We start from the raw sequence: 26,436 nt of genomic DNA on the forward strand, positions 1-26,436 counted from the left end.
CATTTATTAACACGTCAAATGCAGTGAAAACTCTAGAGTTTGTCATTAACGACAATAAGGGAGTCTCATGTGTAACACGAGACACATTTCATCAAGTCACCAAACCGTTTATGTACCAAAGCAATACTATTCGGTAGCTTGCACAACAGCACTCAAAATGGAAAAAGATGATAGATATACACTCTTCTACTCCCTGAAAGCACCGTAATGCTTTTTCTTTTTCATGCTATTGGCTTTAAAGTAATTAAAGGAAGTACACAGTTAATAGCTATAGAGACATGAAATTACATCAGTGTGAAACGGTTTTAAGGTGTTTGAAAGTGTCAATTGTAATGCATTCTTTAAAGTCCACAGTTAATGCAGCACTTAAAGCTATCAAGAAGGCAGAACTGAATATAACGCAACAAAGCTCTTGTGAGCAATGGCGTGATGCACTCTCAACTAAAGTGTACAGGTTAGAGAACATTTTCACACTAATAAATTATATCCCTAGATTCCCTATCCATTCGTCTAGTGATTGAAAATGCTGAGCCTCTGGAATGATACTGATGTGTTGTAAGCTTGGTCTCTTGGTGCTGGTTTAGGAGTGAAGACACAGGGAGGGTGTAGTTCGCGGTGGTTTAAGGATGGGAAGATTTTAGTTGGCAAAAGTGCGCTTGACGGCAGCAATGATGGATTTGGCACTGATGCCAAACATGTCCAGAAGCTCTTGTGGTTTGCCACTTTGGGGCACACGGCTCACGGCCAGATGCTGCACCACGATACCTGGCTCCTCACCCACTGCAGCTAGAACAGCCTCGCCCAGACCACCTACAAAGAGAGTGCAGAGAAACCACCATAAAATACCTCTGAGCAAGTGGAGAAAAAAAAAAAAGGAAAGAGAAAATTATCTATAGTCTTTTCCTTGTATCTTGTCATTTGACAGTGGTTCTCAAAAGGCTTTGCATTATGACATCATGTGGTAACCCAACACAGTACCAAAACTGTTTAAAGTAAACAAAAATGTCCTTATAATAAAGCAATGAAACATGTCTTTTTTTTTTTGGGTGGGGGATAATTAGTATTACATTACTTTGTGTTATATTGGTATCATTTTGGATTTATTATTCAACAATTTATTGAAAATCAAGTCCACATAAAAATGCACAAACCTGGTCCCTGTTGCAAGTGAACCATATTTAAATGTCTGAGACATTTTCTTATACCTCGCATAGATTTGTTCAGGTCTGTGGGAGGCCTTTTCTCATCCCTTTTAAAAATGGGTAAGGCCATTTATTTTTGCCATCCTAACTTTGCATTTATTACCTGGTTAGTTACATTTTAACATTGATTCTTCGTGCAGTTTGCGACCCTGTTAGAACACACCAATTTCACTGTCATGAGATTACAAAACTCAGAAGCAGCTTACCCTCTTTGTAGTGATCCTCAACAGTGATCACCCTTCCTCCTGTGGCACGAGCACTAGCCACGATAGTGGTGGCATCCAGGGGCTTAATGGTGAATGGGTCAATTATACGAATGTTCACACCTGACACACAGATTAAACAATAACTTACATAACAATTTTCAAATATTTAGGTCCTTTAACACAGAAAGCTATGACTTGCTATTTAAAATCAACTGAGGTAGTTAATGATTGCAGTGTAATGTCCTGTTACGGCCAGTAGGGAGCGTACAAACCTTCTTTAGCCAGTTGATCATGTGCTGCAAGTGCTTCATGCAATGTTACTCCGGCTCCAATGACAGTCACCCGATCATTGTTGGACTGGCGCACCACCTACAAGACAGAAAAAGAACAGTTACCAAGAAGAAAAATAAACATTGAAAACCAGAAAGTCCATAAGGGCCCAACAGTAGGTCCCATGTGCACAATGCATTGCCAAACACATCGCATTACACTTTTATAAAACTAACTTTAGAAAAGCAAACGACAATAATTTAATACAACTGATTTTTTTTTCTCACCTTGGCTTTGCCAACTTCAAATTTCTCTCCAGCGTCATAAATGACTGCAGTGTCAGGCCGGCTGGTGCGGATGAAACAGATACCCTGAAAACAGGTCACAACATGAGTACTAAGTCAAAGAATAATAGGTTCACTCATTCTCTCAACTGGTGCCAATTTTAATTTTGAGTTGTGCTTCTATAACGTAAAAGTGGCACCCATGAACCTCACCTTTGTATTGGCTGCAAGCTCCACTGCTCTCTCCATAGATACTCCATCACTGGGGTAAAACACAGTGCATGTTGGGATAGCACGGAACATTGCAAGATCCTCCAGTGCCATCTGGGAGGGGCCATCCTCACCTGGACAAAAATTAAATGTTTTGATCTGAAATATTTACACAAAATAAACAGCAGCAGAAAAAAGGTTTCTTACCAATGGAAACACCGCAGTGGGATCCAGCCAGGTTGATGTTGGACTGAGAGATTGCTGCCATGCGGATGTGGTCATAGGCACGGGCAAGGAAGGCAGCAAAAGTGCTGGCGAATGGAACGGTGCGATCACGAGTGGCACAACCAATGGCCACACTCACCTGAACAGCAACATAGAAGACAAAAATATTATTATATATCACCTCTAAATACAACAACCTGGCTACTTGGTGTAACAACTCAAAACATATCCTACTTCTGGATGACTTTTAATTTTTAATTTCCTAGCTGGATGTTGATGAGAACGTGGGAAGGGAATTAGCATTGTCAAGTGTTTACTCAATAGGACGTGACTTCCCACACTGAGAGTTAAGTAATGAGGAGGGATAGTAATGGATTACACAGAGTCAGAGGAGATTAGTTTAACCAGGTGAGGTCAGGTACCTACGATGCACGATCAGTATGAAAGCAGTTGGGTCACAGAGTACTCCACAAAGTTTGAAGACCCATTCAACCTCTCTTACTGTGTTCTACTTTATAATAAGTGCACACCTGATGCATAATTTTCACACTGGTTAACTTCAAGTGTAAAATCGAGCACCCAGTTACACACCATGTTCTGTTCTGCAATGAAGCACTCAATGTAGCGATCAGGATGGGCTTTTTTGAAGATCTCAGAGAATGTCGAGTTCTTGGTGTCACCATCCAGGGCCACAACACGAGAACTGGCATCCCCCATCTTCTTCAGGGCTACACCATAAGCTTTTCTGGTGGAGATCTGAGAGAGAAGAAAAAGCAGAATATAGTCTTATAGGGCATTAGAGTTCTTTAAAGTAACTTTTGAAGATGGGAAGTACAGTGCTGTGATTCCTAATTTCTTCCGTTTTTTGTATATATCTCATACTAAATTGTTTCAAAAATTCAAACAAAATCTAACATAAAACAAAGGCAATCTGAGTAAACACAAAATACACTTTTTAAATGCTAATGTTATTTATTGAAGCAAAAAGGTTATCCAATACCAACTGGGCCTGTGTGAAAAAGTATTTGCCCTTAGTCACCAAATCCCCAAATCTATGAAACTGCATTCATAATGGGGTTCAGTTGGACTAGATACACCCAGGCCTGATTACTCCCAGCATGTTCAATCAAATCAACACCTACATAGAACTTTTTCAGCAGCATGAAGTTGGCTAAAAGGTCTCACCCAGTAGCACACTATGCCAAGGTCAAAAGAAATTCCAGAAATGATGAGGAAAAAGGTGATTGAAATACATCAGGCTCTGAGACTCCAAAGGACCACAGTGAGAGCCATTACCTCCAAATGGAGAAAACTTGGCACAGTAGTGAACCTTCCTAGAAGTGGCTGACCTTCCAAAATTCCTCCAAGAGCACAGCGACAACTCATCCAGGAAGTCACAAAAAAGCTAAGGACATCATCCAAGGAATTGCAGACCTCTCTCGCATAAATGTTCATGACTCCACTATCAGAAAGACACTGGGCAAAAATGCCATCCATGGAAGAATGGCTAGGCGAAAACCACAGCTAACCCAGAAGTGCATTAAGGCTCGTCTGAATTTTGATCGTCTTAATGATCCTCAAACGTTTTGGGAGAATGTTCTGTGGACTGATGAGTCGAAGGTGGAACTTTTGGCGACTTGCAATAATTGAGGGAAACATGAATTCTGCTCTCTACCAGAAAATCCTAAAAGAAGAACGTCCGGTCATCAGTCTGAGAGTTGAAGCTCAAGCGCAACTGGATTATGCAGTAAGACAATGATCCAAAGCATAGGAGTAAGTCCACCTCTGAATGGCTCAAATGTAGCAAAATTATAGTTTGAATGGCCTAGTCAAAGTCCTGACTTGAACCCGACTGAGATGCTGTGGCAGTACCTTAAACGGGCAGTTCATACTCGAAAACACTCCAATGTGGCTGAACTAAATCAATTCTATAAAGAGTGGGCCAAAATTCCATCACAGTGTTGTGAAAGACTGATCTCCAGTTATCGGAAGCGTTTGGTTGCAGTTGATGATGCTAAAGGTGGCACAACCAGCTATAAAGTTTAAGGGGGCAGTTAGTTTTTCACATGGTTGATATACACTACCGGTCAAAAGTTTTGAAACACTTATTCTTTATTATAATTTTTTTCACATTTTAGAATAATAGTAAAGTCATCAAAACTATGGAATAACATAAATGGAACTATGGGAATTATGTTGTGACTAAACAAAATCCAAAATAAATCAAAACTGTGTTATATTTTAGCATCTTCAAAGTACTCACCCTTTGCCTAGAATATTCAGAAATGTACTTCTTGACATTTTCTCAACCAACTTCTTGAGGTATCAACTTGAGATACTTTGTATTGAAGGAGATCCCATCTATGCTGGGCACTTATTGGTTGCTTTGCTTTATTATTCGGTCCAAGTCATCAATTTCAAAAACTTTTTTTTTTAAATTACATTTTAGATTTATAATGAAATAAATTAATACGGTGGCACAATTATATTTTTGTCTACAAAACTAATTTCAAACATTTAATCATACGCCTTCAGATCAAAAGATTTTTAAGATCATGAGAAACATTTTGGTCAAGTGTTTCAAAACTTTTGACCGGTAGTGTATGTGTTGTATAACTTCTTTTTTCAATTAAAAAAAATTATTTATTTATTTTTTTAACTGTATTTTGTGTTGACTCAGGTTGCCTTTGTTTTGTTATATCTAATTTGAAGATCTTAAACAATTTAGTAAGAAAAATACACAAAAATAGAAGAAATTGGGAAGGGTGCAAATACTTTTTCAAAGCACTGTATTAGCTCAACAAAGTGAACTTTGTAACAATCAATGGCTCCAAGAACTATACTTCCCTTCAAAAGGCAAAACATATTAACTGAAGGAACACTGAGATGAATGGCTTAAAAAGGATTTTGTAGTAACTGAGTTTTGCCTTTGCACAGCTGTATAAAGACTGATGGTAGATACAAGACATGTCACAATGTGTCAGTTCTCCACCTTATCTCCAATCTTGTATTCTGGAGCTGTAAGAAGGTGGATGGGTGTGTAATCAACTGGTGCTGCATCCTCATTGGGCAATTGAGGGTGAAGTGTCTTGTTGGGAGACTGGATCTGGCTCATGAGGTCATTAATCAGTTCGTCTACACGGTCTTTAGGTATAGGCTTCCCGTGCCAGTTATCCTGATCCTCAATGCCTGGGCACAAACAACAAGAATGAGGACAACTATAACAACAGACAGCATTAATATTGATCATCATCATCAAGTGTGCTGATAGTGTCACTGTAGAAGATCCCATAATAACTTACATTTGAGACCTTTGCCCTTAAAGGTTTTGGCTACGATTGCAGTGGGTTTGCCTTTAAATTGCTCAGCATGCCAGAGAGCCTTGCATAGCTCCTCCACATCATGGCCATTTACCACATAGGTGTTGAAGCTGATGAAACAAATGAGCAACATACTGATGTAATTAAGATCGAACATGGACTACAAAGAGAAAGGCTACATTCTAATAAACTACTAGCACACACTGCTTACTACACACTGCACAGTACAAAGTCTATTTTTTTTAAATAGTATTTGAACCACGCATTATGCACAAAACAATAATTTAATGGTAGTATGCTACGCTGTCGTCATATGAACTAATTGCTGGTCATACATGCGGTGCATGTTTAATTTAGCGAGTGCCATCAGTTATCTTGGAGATAAAAGCATTAATTTTGTATTTTTTATCCAACTTTGCACATTAATGTCTTTACTCTTGAACTGCCAAACAGAATTAAGAAAGAGTATTTAAAATCACATTGGAAATGGAAGGTTGCTCGGTGGAATTCGGTATTCCACTCAATCATGCTCTGTTGAAAACAGCTTATTTCATGAAATGTACTAGGTATATCTATTAGCATATTCCATACATACAGTAAACTGTAGAAATAGTAAAAGTAGTACAGTAGTATGCTATTCTGAACATAGCCAGAGAGAAAAATCAGCAGTATAAGTGAGACCAACCCGAAGGCCTCACAGCGCTCCTTGTAGGTGTTCATGTTATGCTGCAATGGGGCTGGCTCACTCTGGCCCAAGCGGTTGACATCAATGATGGCCACCAGATTGTCAAGCTTGTAATAGGAAGCAAAAGCCATGGCTTCCCACACCGACCCCTCTGAACACTCACCATCTCCCAGCATGCAGTATACACGATAGCTAATGAGACAAAACAGACAGATCCAGTTACAGTGCCATCAAATGAGCAGTAGACACTGGACTCTTCCGGTATTATACAATTATTAAATGATACCTAGGGTCTGCACATGTACATAGGGTTGTTTACAAGATGTTACACTTGACCTTTGGGGCGATTATGGGCGTTTTATCAAAATGCACTGCAGAATTAAGCTTTCAAAGTTAGGTGGAAACAAGCTATCTGTTCATTAAAAGGAGGGAATTAAATAATGTTGAGACTGCATGCTCTGGGAGAGCTGGAGTACCTTGACTTGTCAAAGTATTTTCCTGTGTAGGCCATGCCGCATGCAGCTCCCAAACCCTGGCCAAGCGAGCCTGTTGCCACATCCACAAATGCTAGTTTCTGAAAGTAATGTTATAATTTGTTAAAAATAAATAAGGTTAACTAGGTTAAAAACATTTATCAAGACAAACTTTGATGTGGGCTTGACAAAGCCTTATCAGAAAGTTGCAAGTTGGCTGGTTTTAAAAGTTTGATGGTTATCCAGACAATGCAGTAATACAAACAGCTAGCTAGCTAGCAGCTAGTTAGACAGACTGTCACATAGATCACTGGTTCTCAACCAGGGGGTCGAGACCCACTAGGAGGCCTCAGCACACTTACAAGGGGGCCTCAAGATCTCTTAAAATTATTTAAATTAAGGTAGATTATTATAATTTTTATAATTATTATAATTCAACTTACAGAAAATGCTAAAAAAAAAGTAACAACTCCCTTCAATAGCTTGCTTTTTATGAACAATATACAGTTCTAGAAATTTCTGGAATCACAAAATGTATGATGAATGAAAAAAAACTCAAGCTTTGCCATCATTACAGTAGAAGTATTAGAGGAAAGATCTTATAATAGATATAATATAAATATCGAATAGCCTACAATGGGGGCCTTGGGGTCAAAAAGGTTGAGAAACATTGACATAGATAGTCGGATAGACCGTCACATACAAAGGCGGATAGGTAGGTAGACAGACAGACAGACAGCTAGCTAGCTAGCGAGAGAGAGAGAGAGAGAGAGAGAGAGAGAGAGAGAGAGAGAGAGAGAGAGAGAGAGAGAGAGAGAGAGAGAGAGGACAACAAAGCAGATTAAAGGCCTTTTGTGGGCTTGTTAACATGTGAATTTTTGTCAGTTGGAGTTTAAAATATCGAGCATTCCACTGGCCGATTTGAACATTATGTCAATATCAAGTTCAATTTGACTGTCCGCTGTGCAAAAACGGCAAGTCTGATCGGTAAGAAAACAACATAGCACACTATTTCAGATCAGTCTGTGCCTAATTTGGTAGATGCAGCTTGAAAGCTCTAAGAAGAGTTACATTCAGAAATGTTGATCTCCGGTTAGTCATTTAAAAAAAAAAAAAAAAAAAAAAAAAAAAACAGTTTGTAGAATAAAGGGGGGCGGGGGGGGGGGGGGGGTCGCATCTGGTGGACAACATAGCGGGTTCTAAAATTCGAAAAAACTATTTTCAATGAAGGTAAGCACACCGCCGCTCAGCGTTTGTCGGCAGTGCCCAGCTACGACTCCGGAGGCTGCTCAACTTTCTGCCGCACCATGGAGAGCAATTTGCATATTTTCCAATAAATTTGACCCAAATCATTATCAAAGTACAGATTATTTACTCTAGCGTTTTTAATTCTTGGAAAAGGGAAAAACCATGTTAACTTTTGTGTGTACCGTCTGCCACCTGAACTGCATTAAAGTACCCTGTGTTTGATCCCTGTGCCGTGTCCTAGCCACGGCGTGGCGCTTCTCGTCCGGTGTGCGACCGCCTTAATAGTATGTTGGCTTCATCAATCCAAAATAATGAGGTTATTTGCACAATGAAGCAATATGTGGGAGAGTTATCATATGTGTCATGATAGAGGGGTGTTACTCACAGGGGTGGGGTGACCCTCCAGGTCAGAATCGATCTTACGCAGGTTTAGCAGCTCAGATTCTTTGATGAATCCAGCCTCTGCCCAGGCTGCATAAAGAATAGGCGCAGCATGGCCCTGAAAGCAGTGAGATAAAAGTGGGGAATACATTTAATCTCAAAGCACATTGGAGGGACATCAGATATGATTGGGTTGGTTCACACAAAAATGAACCTATTGTCATCATTTATGCACCCTCATGTTATTACACACCTGTAGGACTCACTTTTTTCCCCTATGGAACACAAAAGGATGTTAGGCAGAATGTTAGAGACTGACAGCCTCAGCCACTGTTCACTTTTGCTGCATCTTTTTTCCCATACAATGAAAGCGAATGGTGACTGAGGCAAAATTCCTAACATTATCTTTTGTGTTCAATGTTATTGTGCATTTCACAAAAGAAAGTCATAGGGGTGCGGCACGACATTAGGATGAGTACATTTTATGACAATTTTCATTCTCGTTCTTTAATCTACAAGTATAGCTAAAAAGTGAAGGTGATTCTTTATCCAACACAGAACAGCAGCCCACCTTGGACAAGATGAAGCGGTCGTTGTAGCGGTTGCGGGGATCATCAGCTTTGTACCGCATGGTGTGGAAGAACAACACTGACATGAGCTCGGCAGCGCTGCAGCATGAGGTGGGATGTCTGCAAGTGGGAACGCACACCAGTGTCATCATTCTATCTATCAACCACTAACAGTCAACTCAAATATGCTGCATGTTAAAGACCAATCAGACATGCGGGTTATCTTTCAAATGTCTGTTCACTTCAAAATGTTAAACATTGATTGCAAATGGTACTTAAGGGCAAAAGTTTCTACTGTCATTACTGGTTTTGAGTAGTAGTAATTTACCTTCTCAGAATCAATGACTTGCATTAGCCCACTGCCAAACCAAACAATTACAGTATGCACACACATAAGAGCTGTATTTAATTAAGCAATCTATAGCCACTAGTATTAAAGGGAACTAGAGTATAATAAATCTTAAGGGAAATGAAACTGCTTTAAGCCTAAGGAGAGGTTACCATCAAAAAGTACAAAATAGCTAAGTTCTTGAATTCAGAGCCTTGTACAACAGTTTACTTGTTTCCAGATTTTTTTATGGTTAAGAGTGGAGAAATTAGTCATGCAATTCAGTGGCCACAAATATGTCAGTTGACAAACTGATATCTTAAAAGAATAGCTCACCCAAAAATTAAAATTCTCATCAACTCACCCTCATGCCATCTCAGATGTGTATGACTTTCTTCTGCTGAACACAAACAAATATTTTTAGAAGAATATTTTAGCTATGTTGGTCCATACCATGCAAGTGAATGGTGGCCAGAAGTTTGATGTGCCAAAAAGGTAGTATAAAAGTAACCCATCCGACTTCAGTGGTGAAAACATCAATTTTTAAGTCCTTTTTTTTTTTTTTAACTATGAATTCTCCTACCTGCCTAGTAGGTGGCGATATGCATTAGGATGTGAATCGCCAAAAACAAAGAATGTGGAAGTGAAAGTGGACATTTATAGTAAAAAAGGATTTAAATATTGATGTTTCTCACCAACACCTATCATATCGCTTCTGAAGATATAGATTTAACCACTGGAGTCCTATGGACTACTTTTAAACTACCTTTATGTACTTTTTGGAGTTTCAAAGTTCTGACCACCATTCACTTGAATGGTATGGATGTACAGAGCTGAAATACTCTTCTTAAAAAAATAATAATAATAATAATAAAAAAATAAACTTTCTTTGGGTTCTGCAAAAGAATTTCATACACATCTGGGATGGCATGAGGGTGAGTAAATGATGAGAGAATTTCCTTTTTTGGGTGAACTATCCCTTTAACTGCTAGTCAAAATACATGCAGTCCCTTGATGCATTCCCAGTTTTTCACTACACAGAACACTACTGACGAATTACCATATTTGTCCTACAGTGAGATTCAATTAGGCTGAAATACAAAATTGGAAAAAGGCATTAAGAAACAAGCCCCCACCAATCAGCTTCAGCATGAGGACTTCAAAAATGACAGCCAAAGGTCTGACCAAGTTTAAATCAATACTTCCTTGTAGATGTCTGAATGAGGCAACAAGCGTACCAGTGATTATAAAACATTTTGTGTGCATCCTACGTTCACAGAAAAGATAGGAAACAGAAAAGGAAGTATCATAATTGTATATATATATATATATATATATATATATATATATATATATATATATATATATATATATATATATATCAGGTGAAAGTTTCAACAATATTTACAATGATTGAAATACTGTTGCATTCCATTGTGAACAAGGGTCTGTGCGTGTGCAGTGTAACCAATTTAATGAATAAAACAGCCTTTTCATCTTTTACAAGTTTACAAAATCCCTCCATCGATTTCAGTGCATGGTGAGAAATGACTATCTGTGGAAATAAGTTGGATTGAGCAATATTTTTCCTTTGTGCAAACTTCAGTTGAACCCTGCTCGTATCCAAATACTTGAATAAACTGGGCTTTTCATCAGAACATTACTTCATGGGGCTAACAGCACTTTAACCCACAACGCAACGAATACCACGCGATACAAGACTTCACGTGACAACCCGCTAAAGAAGAACGTGCGCTAGCGAGCTCACATAATTATTAATTAGCTGCACCTCAGCGCCTGGTGCTTTGGACTGATCTCAGTTGAGTGCGCACGAATATGTGCTGGTTAATTTAAAATGTATACCCACTGGCACACTTACTAATCATCCCTCCTGCAGCCCCATATGCCGTGCTAATTATTGGGGCGGTGAGAGCTAAGCCAGTTGTCGCTCGGAGGCCACGTTAGTCTACACTTAAATATAACACGATTTATTTGTTACGCAAATGATGTAACTGCTACGCTGCGCAATGCCACTAAACCATTCATAACAAAATTAGACAAGAGGATTATTTCAAACCAGTTGTAGCCCGGCCCCCTTGCCAAGTTCCCGTGTTATGCATGTGCAGGGGTAGCTAAAGTGAAGATTTGTACGCATTAAAGTGCACCTCTGACGAATAAAGACGTTAATCGTCTAGAAAGTTGCTGAGAATCAATTCCAATGACTGAATAAAATTTTTACCCGGAATTTGAGGCGCATGTTTCCTTGATGGAGAGGATCCTGAGCTTATTAGCGATATCTTTCAGGGCCTGAAGAGTTTTCTCGTCGGGTTTGTGATAGCTCATGTTTCACCGGTGTGCGAGAAATGTAATTTAAAAGAAGAAACTTCCGATTCTACGTTAATCTGCGATTAGAGACAAACGTAGCAACGAACTGAGTCGAGAAAGGCGAGGATTGCGGTAACGTGGTCTGCAGTAGTTATATGTGACGCTTTACGTCAGCTGTCAAATCATCCGGTGAGGCGTACCATTAGACGAGACGCTTTTCACAACGGGACAGATCAGAGCAGATACCACAGACAAACAAAAGTGTGCGCACACATACTGATTAGAGTGTTTATTTTTTATATGCAAGTAAAGCCTTCATTGGCACACTGTTACAATGAGTACATGTTGCAATTATTGTAAAAACATTAAAAAAGTATCTGATTAAATCATTGATTCGTTGAGTCATGATGGAATAGCAATGTGTGGAAACTTTGAAAATGCGCTCTGCCCCTTTAATGTGGGCGTGTATGAACAAATAAAGAAGAGGTTGATTTTTTTGCTGTCTCATTCTTGGTAAAAAAAAAAAAAACAAAGTATGTGTGACATTGCAGAAAATGTGTGTGTGAATATATATATAGAATATACATATGTATTTAGAAAGGCTGTTGAAGCTTAAGTTCTATTCCTCAGATATTTTTTAAGGTATAAATCTGGTTGTGCACACCTTACAATAAGATGTGTTTCCTTGTGCTCGTATTAAAGGGCATTAGATTACAGCAGTATGTTCCTTGTTATCATCTCTTGTGACTAATGATTTTTCAGGATTTTATTACAGTACATTTGAATGATCTCTCCTTCTCTGGCATTTATTACTAGTGTATGTGTTGTATTCATTTTCTTATTCTTTTAATTCTATTATTTGATTTATGCTATTTATTTTATTCAGCTTATGTGACATTTATACAGTATGCTCTGTTTTAAAAGGTGCCATAAAAAATAAAGCTTTACCTTCTTTTCAGCAATGAGTTACTGAAAATGTTTTGCTTAACTTTAAGGAACACCAATCAGTGGCAATAGTGGATGAAATAAAACTAGACAAGCTTTTTTATGATTATTCACTTTATTGAATATAAAATTACATTTACAATTACATTTCGGAGGGAGCAGTGTATTCAGTTATCTTCTTGATCCTCATTATGTAATTCTTAAAAAATGAAGACATGTTGAATGATCCATGCTTGAAGTGTACCACAAATGTATTTGTTTCCATTAGGAGCTTAAAGGGATAATTCACTAAAAAAATACAAATTCTCGCATCATTTAAATCATGTCTTCAGAAGTGATATGATAGGTGTGGGTGAGAAACAGAACAACATTTAGTCCTTTTTTACTACAAATCTCCACTTTCACTTTCCCTTTCTTCTTCTTCTTTTTTTATTTCTACGATTCACATTCTTCGTACATATTGCCACTTACTGGGCAGGGAGGAGAATTTATAGAAAAAAAGGACTCAGATATTGATCTGAACTATCCCTTCAACAGACTCACTCACTCTTTTACTTTTTGGATGTTGTAGACATCATCTAAGACAATGTATTTAATAAAGATCATCTCCACACCTTGAGTTTCTCCAGAGCCTCAGACTTCTCTCCTCCAATGATGGGATCCTTGTCCAGACGCTCCAGCTGGGGAAGATGCGAGATCACATACAATCTGTAATCCTCATTCTTTGCTAATGGGTTGTCTGAGAGCATAAGGGTCCTCAGTGTTTGCCCCACACTCATTAGAATTTGCAAAGCCCTCTTAGAAGATATAAAGTTCCCCCTTAAATTGTGAGAATTAGAAAGAGTGGTTTATCAGATAGTGGGGCAAATTAACATGACTGACAATTTAAGCGACTCACAATTTTCTTTCTCTATTACAGTTACATCTTCATTTCCTCAATTTAAGCCAGACTGAAAGTAACCAGAGCTTTGAACATGCCAAACTTTGTTTCACTATCACACAACTGAATTGATTCTGAATTTCTTATCTGGCCATAGGTATGAATTTCTGTTACCTTACATTAAGATATTGGAGACATTTCATGCTGGGGCTGATTCCATCCAGCGTTTCTAACTGGTTATCTCTGAGGTGAAGTGTGTTTAGACGCTCAAGCTTCTCCAGACCCTCCAATCGCTGTATGTTGTTCTGAGCCTAAACAGTTAGTTGAAAGATGATAGATCTTGGGAAATATTCACCAACTTGCCAACTTATAAGTGTATATGTAAATATAATCATCACTAACAGCCATCATACCAGGTACAAGTGGCGCAGGTTGGGGAGGTAGCTCCCCAACTTTGTAGTTTCCATTACATTTCCTCTAAGCTCAAGAGTCACCAGACTGGTCAGCTTATGATATTCCAAACCCTGCATTGTCTGAATACCATTACCTAAAAATGAACATATGACATTTTGCTGCTTAGTGCCAACTATGAAGCTTAATTTTGTACAGAAATTGTCTTCCGGTTATAAACTAGTGTGGTTGGTTCTAGAGAATAAATAGAGCTAATCAAACTAAGCTGTAAAGTAATATAACCTACTAAGTGGCCCTAAGGTGTCACTAACAAATGAGATTGAGGCTTTCCAGTGCTGGACCTCCAAGGCCCTTCACATCACATCTATGGTTGCTTGCCAAACAGCTGGCCGTCAATCCTTTCAAGCAGGTTACCATCTCCTTTCACCCAAAGCAGCTGGGTGAGGGCAGCCACTGGAGAGAGGTCTGAAAAATAATTACAGGATATGTCCAAGTAGCGCAGATTGATGAAGGAGCCGACCAAGGCCTAGCCCGTCAGACCCCTGGTTGAGACGGGGATCATGGATACAGATGTAATGGGTTATAGCATGCTCAACTCTGACCTAAGTTACAAATAAGAGGAAAGACTTTGCCCTGATCATACTGATCATGTAATATACTGTATACTCCCATGTCATTCATAGACATTTTTCAAGAAGCTTACTTGTTTTTAAGGTCAAGTCTGACATAGGGATGGGCCAGGCCATTTCCTGTGTGACACAATAAATATACTGTAAGCCTTTGGCTATTGTGTCCTGGGTTAGTGGGCAGGGCTCAATCTGATAATATGGTGAGAAACTATTAACAAATCATGGTGTTGTCTGTTATTAATTTAGTCTATTTAAGAAAAAGTCATAATTAGCTCATAACTAGATCGGTAAATTTTGTCAAGACAATGATGTTGGTTTGACAAAGCCTTGTCTTAAAAGATATAGATGATAGACAGACATATAGAGACAGGGATGGATGTCTGGATGGATGGATGAATGGATGGTAGGTAGGTAGGTCTACAAATGTAATCTTCAGAAAGATATATAGACAGATAGATTCACTATAGGAACATTCCATCAATGTAAGTCTATGGGAATTTTAGGATTTTGGATCATCTGCTCCGTGAAACCTGTAATTCCAATCAGTTAGAAAAGAAATAGCATTAGCAACACGAGTCAGAACAGTCTGATTTTGTATGTGCCAAGTATGGTGGATGTAGCTTGAAAGCTGTAGGAGTTACAGTTCATAATATTGGTCCTGGTTTAAGGAATTTTGGAAAAACCCTGCACAAATCTGTAGAATAACAGTATGTTGGCTTTGGCAAGAAAACATAATAATAAAAACAAAATCATAGCAGTATCGCAACAATTGCGTAGTTCTTTAAAAATAAATCTTCTTGTTCTGAGCTCTCATTCTTTCCATGATCATCCTCCTTTTCTCTCTCCTCTTCCTCAGACTCCGCTTTCAACACTTCATCTTCATCAAAGTCTGACATTCTTCAGCTGGCTTGTCTAATGACTTATAAATGTTTCGTCAATTACAAAAGAAAACTTGTAAGCACACTTGGCATGCTAGCTAATTTGCTAGCTAGCAAATAAACTAAATGACTCAAACAATTACAACTCTTACCCTCACCCATAATTACAGTTAAATCAAATATATGTGGAACAATACTATATTTCTAATCAGGGCCGTGGCTAGTGGGGTGAAAAGTGGTAATGATTCTAGGGGCCCCTCAACAAATTCAAAACTGCATTTTTTTTAATAGGTAAGGGGCCCAGAGCAATATACAGTCAGGGGGCCCAGAATTTCTTCCTATGGCTCCGTTTCTAATAATAATACAAATATTTACTTCAACGTGTAGATCTTAACAAGTTCTCTAACCTTGAGACAAATAGTGTTTACAGTCATTACCATGGCAACTGTGTGTGTCAAATTTAGGTCTTAAAAACCCGTGTATATGCACAAAATAAAGGTCTGTATATATCTTGCTTGCTTTGTCATCATATTAAAAAAATGTATAAAAACAAAATATAACATTAGATGAGGTGAGGAATATTTTTGTTTGCCAAAGTGAATTTTCTTGTTGTGTATTTGTGTTAGCTTTAGATAATAATGTGTTGAAATCATGGCTGTAATAAATACAGATGCATCAGTCAAATGCTCATCTTTAGAACACAATTGAAAGATGACCAGTCATTAAAATTTAAATAGTTTATTCCTGTAGTGTTACCCTGAAAGAAAACCACTACCCAAAATAAACCATACACACAAAATTGATTTCCAAATATAATAAATAATACATTATATCATAATTTTAAACACATAAAAGCAGTAAGAAAACTCAGTAGCATCTTGAAAGTGAACTAAGGTGTCTTTACATATACGAGTTAAGCCTGCTCTGAGCCTGCTCAAAACTATGTGTAAAGACACAAAAGCCAGACTATAAGCCTGCTCTGCACCTCAGCCCCTTGTATCAAATGCAGTTCTGATGCTGCTTTGGTTCTGTGTAAAGAACATGCAGCATCAGAGCAACCTTAAACTTTTTGTTGTCATGATAGAACACATTTTTCTTAATTTAGTTTCATATTTAAAAGTGTAACTTTATATTTTCATTCATTTAATATTTCTATATTCATAATTTTATTTTTGAAATATTAATCTCATAACATGATTTATGCATTTGTAAGTGCTGTGTAAATGCATTTATGCCTGCTCTGAGCAGCATTAAACTAAATGCCACTTCAGATGTAGCTTCTGTGCCATCTTTGCAGTGCAAAGATTACTCTAGTCACATTTTTAGTGATGGTAACAAAACTCTAACAATAATGTTTTTCAATTCTATTATATTCCACATTCTAAAAGCAAAAATTGTTGTTGGAATAAATTAACATCATTAGAAGTTGCTGTTGAGTCTCTTAGGCTACCATGCAGATACTTTAGCGTAAAACTGCATTTTTTGTCCTGCAATTCCTATTTGATATAATGATAATGAACAATTGCAAAATGGCAGTGCATTTTATCAACAAAAAAGAGAATGTAACATGTAAAAGTGCTTGAGCAACTCAAACCACCAATTGAAAATGTTAAAAACTTTTGTTAGTCGAAGCTACACATCTTCAAACTGAATGTTAGAACAGATCAAAATATTATTATTTTTTTTTTAAATACAATGGAAGCACAACAACAATTAACTCTCCTTCACAAATAAAAATGTATATGTCTCAATATCCAATATTCTCAACATTCAACTCATTTTGTTAAAATGCATAAAAATAAAAATTACCCTAAAAAATACTCCTAATGTTCACAAAACTGAATGTAAATAAACCCTGAGAATACTGGTGATGGTAGGACATCTCCACGTGAACAATCTTCCTGCGTTTGGTCATGTGCCCAAATGGAGCGGCTGCCACTGTTCATGCTTAAAATAAGTCATCTAAATAAACTATGGAATATGCTTTTTTATGATCTCAGGACACACCCCGTTACAAACAGGGTCAGAGAAGCCTCTCTCTATTCCCCTTTAACATTCAATCTGTCTTTTCACACACCTGTAGAACTGAAACGCTATGGTCAAGACAAAATGGGGCTGTCCAGGTGATTTACATCACTTCAGGGATAACCCAAAACTATGAATGCAATTAATTAATTAAAGTAAAATATATATATCTATAGACATATAGATTTTACCATCCTTCATTAGATAAAAGTGATCATGATCTAAGCATGATGTTGTTTTCTACATAGAGTACAACCAAATCCTGTCAGATTGCATTTATGAATGATGATGAATTCCTAAGATCTTTCTTTAAAGAAATCAATCTTTCTCTACTCTCATGTATATGTGCTTCCCTGTTTGAGCATAAATGAATCTAGCTATCCCTGTTGGATGTTCCCCTCATAGTTCTCCATGCACATCTGTATGCGTTGGGTGAAATAGCCTGGGTCAGAAATGGCCTTCAGCAGGTCATTCTGTATCAGACACAGATCATACAGCTCTGATGTGGAGGCTGTTCGGGTCTGTAAGCCCTCGGGGTCCAAAAACACCTGCATAAACATTGAGAGATTACAAAGGAACATGTATGACACATGGGATGGTCATACTGGAGAAGACACAATGTGCATTACATACCTTAGGATGGACGATAGTGTCCTCATCGTTTTGCCGGATGTTGTCGTCAATGAAGATATGCTGAACACTGGAATCAAAAGGGTCAATCCAGAGTGGTTTACCTCCCAAAATGGAGTAATTGTTCCTTGCCCACCTATTGGAAAAAACAAAGGCTTGACACTGATAAACAATACAAATTTATTTATATAATAAATTTGGCAGGTCATATACATTTAAATCAGATCATCTGTGATCATCCCCTGCTAATTATGTTGGTTTGATGAAGCCAACATACTGTTATTCTACAAACTTTGTTTAGGTTTTGTTTTTTAAATCAGAAAAATCCTACAGACTTATATTGATGGCATGTTCAAACAGGCCATTGGAATGCTTGTTAATTCAAACTCCAACTGTCACAAAAGTCAAATGTAAACAAACCCACAAAAGGGCTTTAATCTGCTATGGGTCTCTCTCTCTCTCTCTCTCTCTCTCTCTCACTCTCACTCTCACTCTCACTCTCTAAAGGTTTATCTGACTTGCTATGTGACTGTCTGTCTGACTCTTGCTAGCTGTTTGTCCAACTGTAATGCCTGTATATCCAACAAACTTCAAAATTATAAAACTAGTTTAAACTTTCAGTCAACTCTTTGTCAAGCCAACATCAAAGTTTATAAAATGTATACCTTTAATGCACTGGCAAATGTAAAGAAATGTAGATCCAAAACTGCTTACTCACCAGTCAAAATGGTCTTGGAAGCCACCCAGACCCTCAACAGAGCTCATGTACTGATACAGACACCGTACTCCATCCCGTGTGGATATGCGCTCCTCACCACAAGTCAGAACTGCACCTTTACTGCTGCACCTGATCCGTCCGGCAGTTAGATTCACCCTCAACTGTGAGAGGAGACATTCCTAATAAGGTTCAGTTTATCTAAGATAATAATAATAATAATAATAATAATAATAAAAAAATAAAAAAAACAGCAAATACCTTCAGAGATGGGAGGTCGGGAAAGAGTGGATGTGACCCATGCTGAACAGCATGTTGGACAGCAGTCAGAACACGGGGAAGATCTGTGCCAAAGGTACGGAAGATGATGGAGAACTCCACACCCTGTGAGCTCAAGTCTTGCAGCATCTGGAAGAAGGACGGTAAGATCCAATGGTACAGCTTCCCATCTTCTCCTTTAACAGATAGCTCCTTATCTTCAGGCAAGTCAGACGGCCATTGGAGCAGCTCCAGGTGTTCCTTCAGGACGTTCCGGAACAGTCGACCTGGACCTACGGTGGTGAAGCTTGCCACTCGGCCAAACTGAGAGTAGTATGTTACAGCACCCTCACAAGGCTGGAGTAGAGATGGTGAATCAAAGAGCCACTCCCATTTACCTGTAAACCGTAAGAAGTATACTGTAAATGAGTAAAAGGCCATAGGTTTCAACTGGGAGTCAATGTACACATATATAAAACATAAAGGATTTTCTTTATGTTTTTGTGCATGTTACACTGACATGTAGCGGCATCACACAAGAGCAAAAGTTCCCAGTTACCAATGCGAGAAATGCTCTATCCGCAGCCAGCCATGAATAATTTATTTCACAAGTGAAAGCCTTCAATTACAGGAAATTATTGAGATAAAATTAGTAATATTCAGCTGATCATGAGCTCAATATGAATGTGTGCACAGCACCATGTAAAATAAAGCAGCTTTTTCTCCAAAACTGATATGACTAGAGTGTTTATTTCACATGAGTGTACATCAATTAAACATTTTTAAAAAAATACCTATGGGGAATGAAAACAAGGCTGTAAGGGATAGACTTAACGTCTCTTCAATGGGTGGTACTGTTGTTTACATTAGCGTTGAACATTCAGCTGACAAAACACTGAAAAGACATATTTTCATGTGGCAGACAGAAATCTCCAGAAAACACAAGCTATGAAAATTAGATGTGATCTCAGACATTTACAACACAGCCTCGTTTTCATTCATGTCAAAAATTTAATATGGCGCTACTCTGAATAAGGTATAATGGCACTCACTGAGTGCACTTTTAAAAATATTAAATATTTTATATTTTTTCTACTTGTCGTACATCAACCTATGTTCATCAGTTACTAAGAAAATCTAGCTTTTTAAAATTGGGAGTCCCTTGGTTCAATTTTCCTAATTAAAAAAAAAAAAGTTGTACACCTTAAGAAATGAATTGTCATTTTAAACATATGTAAAAAACCATATACACTCACATGAGATGAAGACTCCATTAATATTAGTAACCTTATTTAGTTGTTCTTTTCTACATGGAGAGGGTCCCCTCATGGGGGCAGCCATGTTATGATCACATGACCAGCTGAATAATATTCGCTTATCTCATTAACTGCCCTGTTATGGGACACTTTCACTCATGATTAAATTATAAATTACTGTGAATAGTGAATTTCTACATTGGCATTGTTAACTGAAAACATTTGCGTTTGAATGATGCTGAATCCATGATACACCTCATTGTAAATCCAAGACGACCTGCATTCAAATTAATTAACGCAACTTTAAATGACGTCATGCAACTTTAACATAAGTAATTTTTAATGTATGTCGTCTTGGATTTACAAGTCTTTAAGGTAGATATCTTTCTTACCTTTTGTCATGCGTCCCCAAGTGACAGTGGAGAGGAAGTATTCAAGAGCAGCAACTGTTCCTTGTCTTGTGACTGCATCAGATACAAGGATTGTGTTGTTGAGATCAAAGTGAAGGATTATTTTTTTGGCAGTTCTTCTCGGGATCGATTCAGTCGGGTCTTTATCTTGAATTGTCCAATCAGAGTTTACGTTACAGCATCCATTGATTTGGTGTTCATCAATACTTACTTCTGATGTCCTGCAGGAGTTAGACATAGCGCAAAAATTGATCTGACTGGTATTAAAATAAAGCCTAAGTAAAGACACGCCTAATTCGACAAAATGAGAGATCTTTGGAGATGAGTGACTGATGAAGACTCCATCTGAGTTACGCGGATGACTTGCATCTCAATCAATGGGACAGCAGCCCATAAGTTGGTGACATATGAGTCTCTCTCTATTTGAAGGCCTTTAAAAACACTTACGCATCCGTTTGTTGGCTTAGTCATTCGTCGAGTAATTCGGTGCGAAAGGAAGTTTGACTCTTCTGTCAAGAGTGCTTTAAAATCGCTGAGTTCTCAAAACCGGTTTTAAGAACGACAGCATCATGACTTCCTTGTCAGTATAAAAATACCGCGAGAAAGAGTGGTGCACTGTAGCGATTCGTGCAAGTATGTTGAGATATCGCCCTCTACCGGCGCTTCTCTTCTCCTCCCGTTGTCTAAAGCAGTGGTTCTCAACCTTTTTGACTCCAAGGCCCCCCCATGTAGGCTATTAGATATTTATATGATAAGATATTTCCTTAAAACTTGTGATTGCAGAAATGTCTAGAACTCAGGGATGCAAACTCATTACTGTTGAAAAAGGTGAGAAAGTCACAGCAGGTGTTCCAGATGTACGATTTCTGTTGATTTGTTTGTTGTATTTAAAACGTTTTTAAGTGTTTCAGCTTAATGCAAACATTTTAAGTTATTTTATTAAGGAAAATGAAGAACATTTCACCAAACGTGTGGGCAAATTTGCTTCAGAAAAGGTGACTTTAGCTGAAAGGTGAGTATTCATCCCTGAGAACTGTATATTGTTCATAAAAAGCAAGCTGCTGAAGGGAGTTGTTACATTTTTAGCATTTTCAGTAAGTTGATTTATAATAATTATTTAAAAAAAATTATAATAAATGTATCATATTTTAAATAATTTTAAGAGATCTTGAGGCCCCCTGGAAGTGTGCTGAGGCCCCCTAGTGGGTCCTGGGGCCGGTTGCACCAGCTATACGTAAGTTACAACTTGGCTTAGTTGTGGTGTAAATGGGCACTAAGTCACAATTTACGCATTACTAAATATTTGAGCGTTGCACCATTAAATTTAGGTAGAATGTAACCGTATAAACTAAATATTTACGGAAGACTCCGACCAGGAGTAACTGATGGAATAAAAAAGCAGATTAATATTTTATGACATCAATGAGCTCATGTTTTGGTTGACAGGCATCAATCATTTCGACATACAGTATGATGTTGACATTTACACTCGTTTACACTTACGAGAGAGGAAAAATTACATAAAAAGACTTACTTGTATAGCATGAAACCGATCTAACGGTGCACTGTCCTGTGTACGGTGTCAAGTTTCAACATACAAGCAACGATGTAAGATATTAAAATGAATAAATGTCTATTTTTCCAGCCTGTTGTATTAATATTTATTTATTGTCCCTTATTCATTTTAGATACAGTTATTGAATATTGTTATTTTCATGAGCCAAATATATCATTAATGAAATCTACTTTTATGACGTATCATATTGTAATGGAGATATAATTTATTACAGCTGACAGTTACGTGAGCAAACAAGGTTTGACCATCAACCATAACAAGATCAAACTGAATTCACGGCTTTTTAACACTTCTGTGTACAAATATGAAGAATGTTTATTGGATCAATACAGGTAAACGTCATATTATGTGACTACACATTACGTTACGGAGAGCTTACGACCTACTAGTCTAAGTCTTGTCTTAAGAACAGGTGGTGCAACCAAATTACGCACTGACTTAGTTACAAACTAACTAGTAGTTTTTATTTTTTATTTATTCATGCAAAACGTCTTACATGAGATTGTGTCAACAAGTACAGAACAAGAACAGTAAAAAAATAAAATAAATAAATAAAAAGGAAGACATATAATATAATAATAATAATAATAATAATAATAATAAAATAAATTAAAAAGGTTAAACATTGAAAGCATTTTCTGACTTTTCAAAGATTTTTTGTTTTTTATGCCCATCAAAGACAAAACATAGGAGTTATAGTCTACCAGAAAAATTGACAATAACGGATTCTTACCCAAAAATTTGCATTTGTGTATAAAAAAATTTACCAAGTATAATAAAAAGATTAACAATATACTGGATATGAGAATTTGAGTTGTTATAAAGAAAAATAATATTAAAAGTGTTTATACATATTTTGACAGTTGTTTTTTCTGAGAGATAGGTACATAGCTCGTTCCAAAAAGATTTAACACAAAGACATTCACTAAAAAGATGAACAATCGTCTCTTCTATGCCACAGAAAGTACATTTTTTCTCAATATTTTGAATATACTTATGGAGTGTGCCATTACAAGGGTAGCAGCTATGTAATATTTTAAACGTGACTTCTTTTATCTTGTTTCTTAATAGATATTTGTGGGGAAGAGACCAGACCAAATTCCAATTAACACTGTATAGCGTCATCCATTGAAAAGAAGATGCTGGAATAGATTTTCTGTTGATATGATTGCGAACAAAGTGGTTATTGAATTTGTCATCAGTAATAAGAATTCCTTCTATTGAAATAGAAGTGTTATTCAGAGAAATAGGCTTATAGGTTCGCTCTCCTTTCAAAATAATTTTTATTCCACTAGGAATAGCGTTGACTACAATATTATACTCTTTTAATGACGCCCCAAAATCAAATTTTCTGGAGAATTCTGAAAAGATATAAAACTGACCATTGTCATCTATCAACTGATTAACAATATAGATATTATTTAAATACCATCTCTCAAAAAACAATGATTTATTTCTGTAAATAATATTTTGATTATTCCAAATAAAACAACGGTGAGGTGAAAAATTATGTTTGTAAACCAGTAACCATGACAGTAAGGCCTGTTGGTGAAATTTTGCTAATTTAATGGGTAGTTTACCAATTGAGAAGGGGCACTGTAATAAAAATTCAATACCTCCAATTTTATTAAAAACAAAATTAGGAAATATGTTCCATATAGAGTTTGTCTTTTTAATGAATCTTTTTAACCAGTTAAAACATGGTTGAATAGGGTAAATTCAACAACTCCAAGACCTCCATCACTAATATTATTTCTTAGAACCTCCTTTTTGATTTTGTGTGGTTTATTTTTCCATATGAAATTATATAATAATTGATCTAATAAAAAACATGATGACTTAGGACAATCCATTACAGAAAAGAGGTAAGAGACTCTTGCTAGACCCTCTGCCTTTGATAATAAAACTCGACCAGCGAGAGACAAATCTCTTGCCAGCCAAGAATTAAACTTCTTTTTAATCACATCTTTAATGGGAATTAAATTCATTTCTGTAAGAACCGAATCTGAATTTAAAGATACTTTTACACCCAAATAATGAATTACATCTTTAAGCTGAATTCCACAAATTGTTGTTTTATTTATATTTTTTAAAGATAATATTTCACATTTTGAAATGTTGAGAGAAAGGCCAGAAATCTGAGAAAAATCTTTAATAATCTCCAATGTTTTAGGAACTTCCGATGGATTTTTAAGAAAATTGTGGTGTCATCTGCAAATTGAGAAATTTGTATTTCTTTATCTTGAATTCTAATACCCTTAATCACATTATTCTGATTGATTATTACATTTAAAATCTGAGTAACCAGCTGAAAAAGAAAGGGGGAAATGGGGCAGCCCTGTCTTATACCTCTGTGAATAAGAAAGATAGGAGTTGTTCCAGATATGTTTAATACAACTGTTTCCTTTTACATACAGAGTTTTCACTGCATTGATAAAATAATTATTAAAGATGAAATTATGACTAACAGTATCGAAGGCTTTTTGGAAGTCTAAGAACATAATAAGAGCAGGATCCAAAACCAAATCACGATAATCAATCAAATCAAGAACTAACCTTACATTGTTGGATATGTGACGACCCTTCATAAACCCTGATTGGCACACATCAATCAAATCATCAAGGCCATATTTAAGTCGTTTTGCCAGGACAGATGCCAAAATTTTATAGTCGTTATTTAATAATGTGATTGGGCGCCAGTTATCGATCAAAAGAGTATCTTTTGTACTAGAGTAATAACACCCTCTCTCATTGATGGTGGAAGGCATCCATTGACAAATGATTCTTCATATACTGCCAATAAAAATTTAGATAAAGGGTCACAAAAAGTTTTATATAACTCGGAAGTCAATCCATCACTCCCAGGAGATTTATTGTTTTTTAACTTATTAATGCCCTCTTTAATTTCTTCCAATTAAATTTTTTCAGAACATATAAGATTGAAATCACTGCTAACAGTTCTTTTTGAAGTAATAGAATTTAGAATAGGCAAAGGGTCAATAACATTAGTCACTTTCATATAATTTACCAAAAAAAATCTGCTGTATGAGATGAGATCAGATTAGTATCCTCACATACAACACCATCAACTTGAACAAACCAGATAATCAGTTTAACTAAGCATTTTGAAGGAGTAATGGCCAAAGCCTATATGGAGAAACTTACAACACGTGCATCTCCGGCACCATCTTCCCCCAGGTCCATGCCGGTAGACTCACCAGTTACCAGCATAAACTCTAACTAGTAGTTACTAAAGCCCTTAGTGTGAACTTTACGTCCTAACTTACGTAAGAACAGCTGGTGTAACTGACCCAGACCCCCTGGTTGAGGACCACTGGTATAAAGTATGTCTTTCAAAGATGGGAAAGTTTACCTCAAGAGACTATTTAGCAGAGACGGACCACTTCTGTTATAATGAATGGGAGAAACTGGGAACGCCCAACCAAGAAGTTCTAACGGTCAACGGTTGTATAAAGGAAGTCCCGCCTTAGAGGCAGTGGCATAGCCAAGGGTACCCCCACCCAAATTAGACCTATCCCCACCCAGAATATTAGCGATTATTCTTTAACTTCAAATATATATTTATAAAATAGTTTAAAAAATGCATAAATTCTGATTTCTGAAAGTGTGAAAGAACTGTTTGAATGCTGAACTTCTCTGTTGTTGAGGAAAATTTAATAAAAAAAAAAAATATTGAGCAAAAACTTGGCCCATTCATTTTTACTGAGGCCCACCCAACGCCCTTGCTTACAGGTAAAAGAGCCAATCACCTTTTAGATACAGACATTGCCTGTTAATATCTCAAGAACGCACATGTGCATTAGCTATAAAAGCTGGGAAAATTGCTTTTTTTTTTTTTTTTTCATAATCTGAGGTAAAGCAGCACGCAATTCACGATACCAGTGTTTTCAGATTTTACTGCTGGTTAGGAAATGTTCTGTGATCGTAATCTTGAGCAACTGTTTTTGAGATTTCGGTGTTCCCCCATTCAAGTAGATAGGAGCTGCACTGTCATGACTCCGGGGCCTCCGGGGAGCGTTCCTAAAATGGCCGACAGTGGACTGACTTGCTAGAAAGACTTTGGTTTAGCTTATAGT

The 26,436-nt window shown here is 37.1% G+C and overlaps 2 protein-coding genes and 1 pseudogene across 3 annotated transcripts; all 3 read right to left on the reverse strand.

The window, feature by feature from the left end:
• Positions 1–85: 85 nt before the first annotated feature.
• On the reverse strand, positions 86–11,906 carry LOC127419064 (transketolase-like). The gene is made up of 14 exons (XM_051660142.1): positions 11,641–11,906; positions 9,076–9,193; positions 8,509–8,622; positions 6,879–6,976; positions 6,403–6,594; positions 5,700–5,827; positions 5,390–5,586; positions 2,989–3,153; positions 2,380–2,536; positions 2,176–2,306; positions 1,966–2,049; positions 1,681–1,777; positions 1,409–1,528; positions 86–810 (listed from the first exon to the last, which is right to left on the reverse strand). The coding sequence occupies exons 1-14, from the start codon at positions 11,742–11,744 to the stop codon at positions 638–640; spliced, it is 1,878 nt and encodes a 625-aa protein (XP_051516102.1). The 5' UTR covers positions 11,745–11,906; the 3' UTR covers positions 86–637.
• Positions 11,907–13,273: 1,367 nt separating this feature from the next.
• Positions 13,274–15,487, reverse strand: LOC127419392 (leucine-rich repeat-containing protein 23-like; annotated as a pseudogene).
• Positions 15,488–16,191: 704 nt separating this feature from the next.
• On the reverse strand, positions 16,192–21,356 carry LOC127419075 (uncharacterized). Of its 2 annotated transcripts, none has more exons than XM_051660160.1 (5): positions 20,746–21,356; positions 19,101–19,495; positions 18,843–19,003; positions 18,128–18,260; positions 16,192–18,042 (listed from the first exon to the last, which is right to left on the reverse strand). In XM_051660160.1, the coding sequence occupies exons 1-5, from the start codon at positions 20,999–21,001 to the stop codon at positions 17,872–17,874; spliced, it is 1,116 nt and encodes a 371-aa protein (XP_051516120.1). In that variant the 5' UTR covers positions 21,002–21,356; the 3' UTR covers positions 16,192–17,871. The 2 variants fall into 2 exon arrangements, with proteins under 2 accessions (XP_051516120.1, XP_051516119.1); XM_051660159.1 differs by having other exon boundaries at positions 18,843–19,021.
• Between the last annotated feature and the right edge of the window lie 5,080 nt (positions 21,357–26,436).

Source organism: Myxocyprinus asiaticus, chromosome 28 (genome assembly GCF_019703515.2).
Source record: "Myxocyprinus asiaticus isolate MX2 ecotype Aquarium Trade chromosome 28, UBuf_Myxa_2, whole genome shotgun sequence".
In the NCBI taxonomy this organism is placed as follows: Eukaryota; Metazoa; Chordata; class Actinopteri; order Cypriniformes; family Catostomidae; genus Myxocyprinus; species Myxocyprinus asiaticus.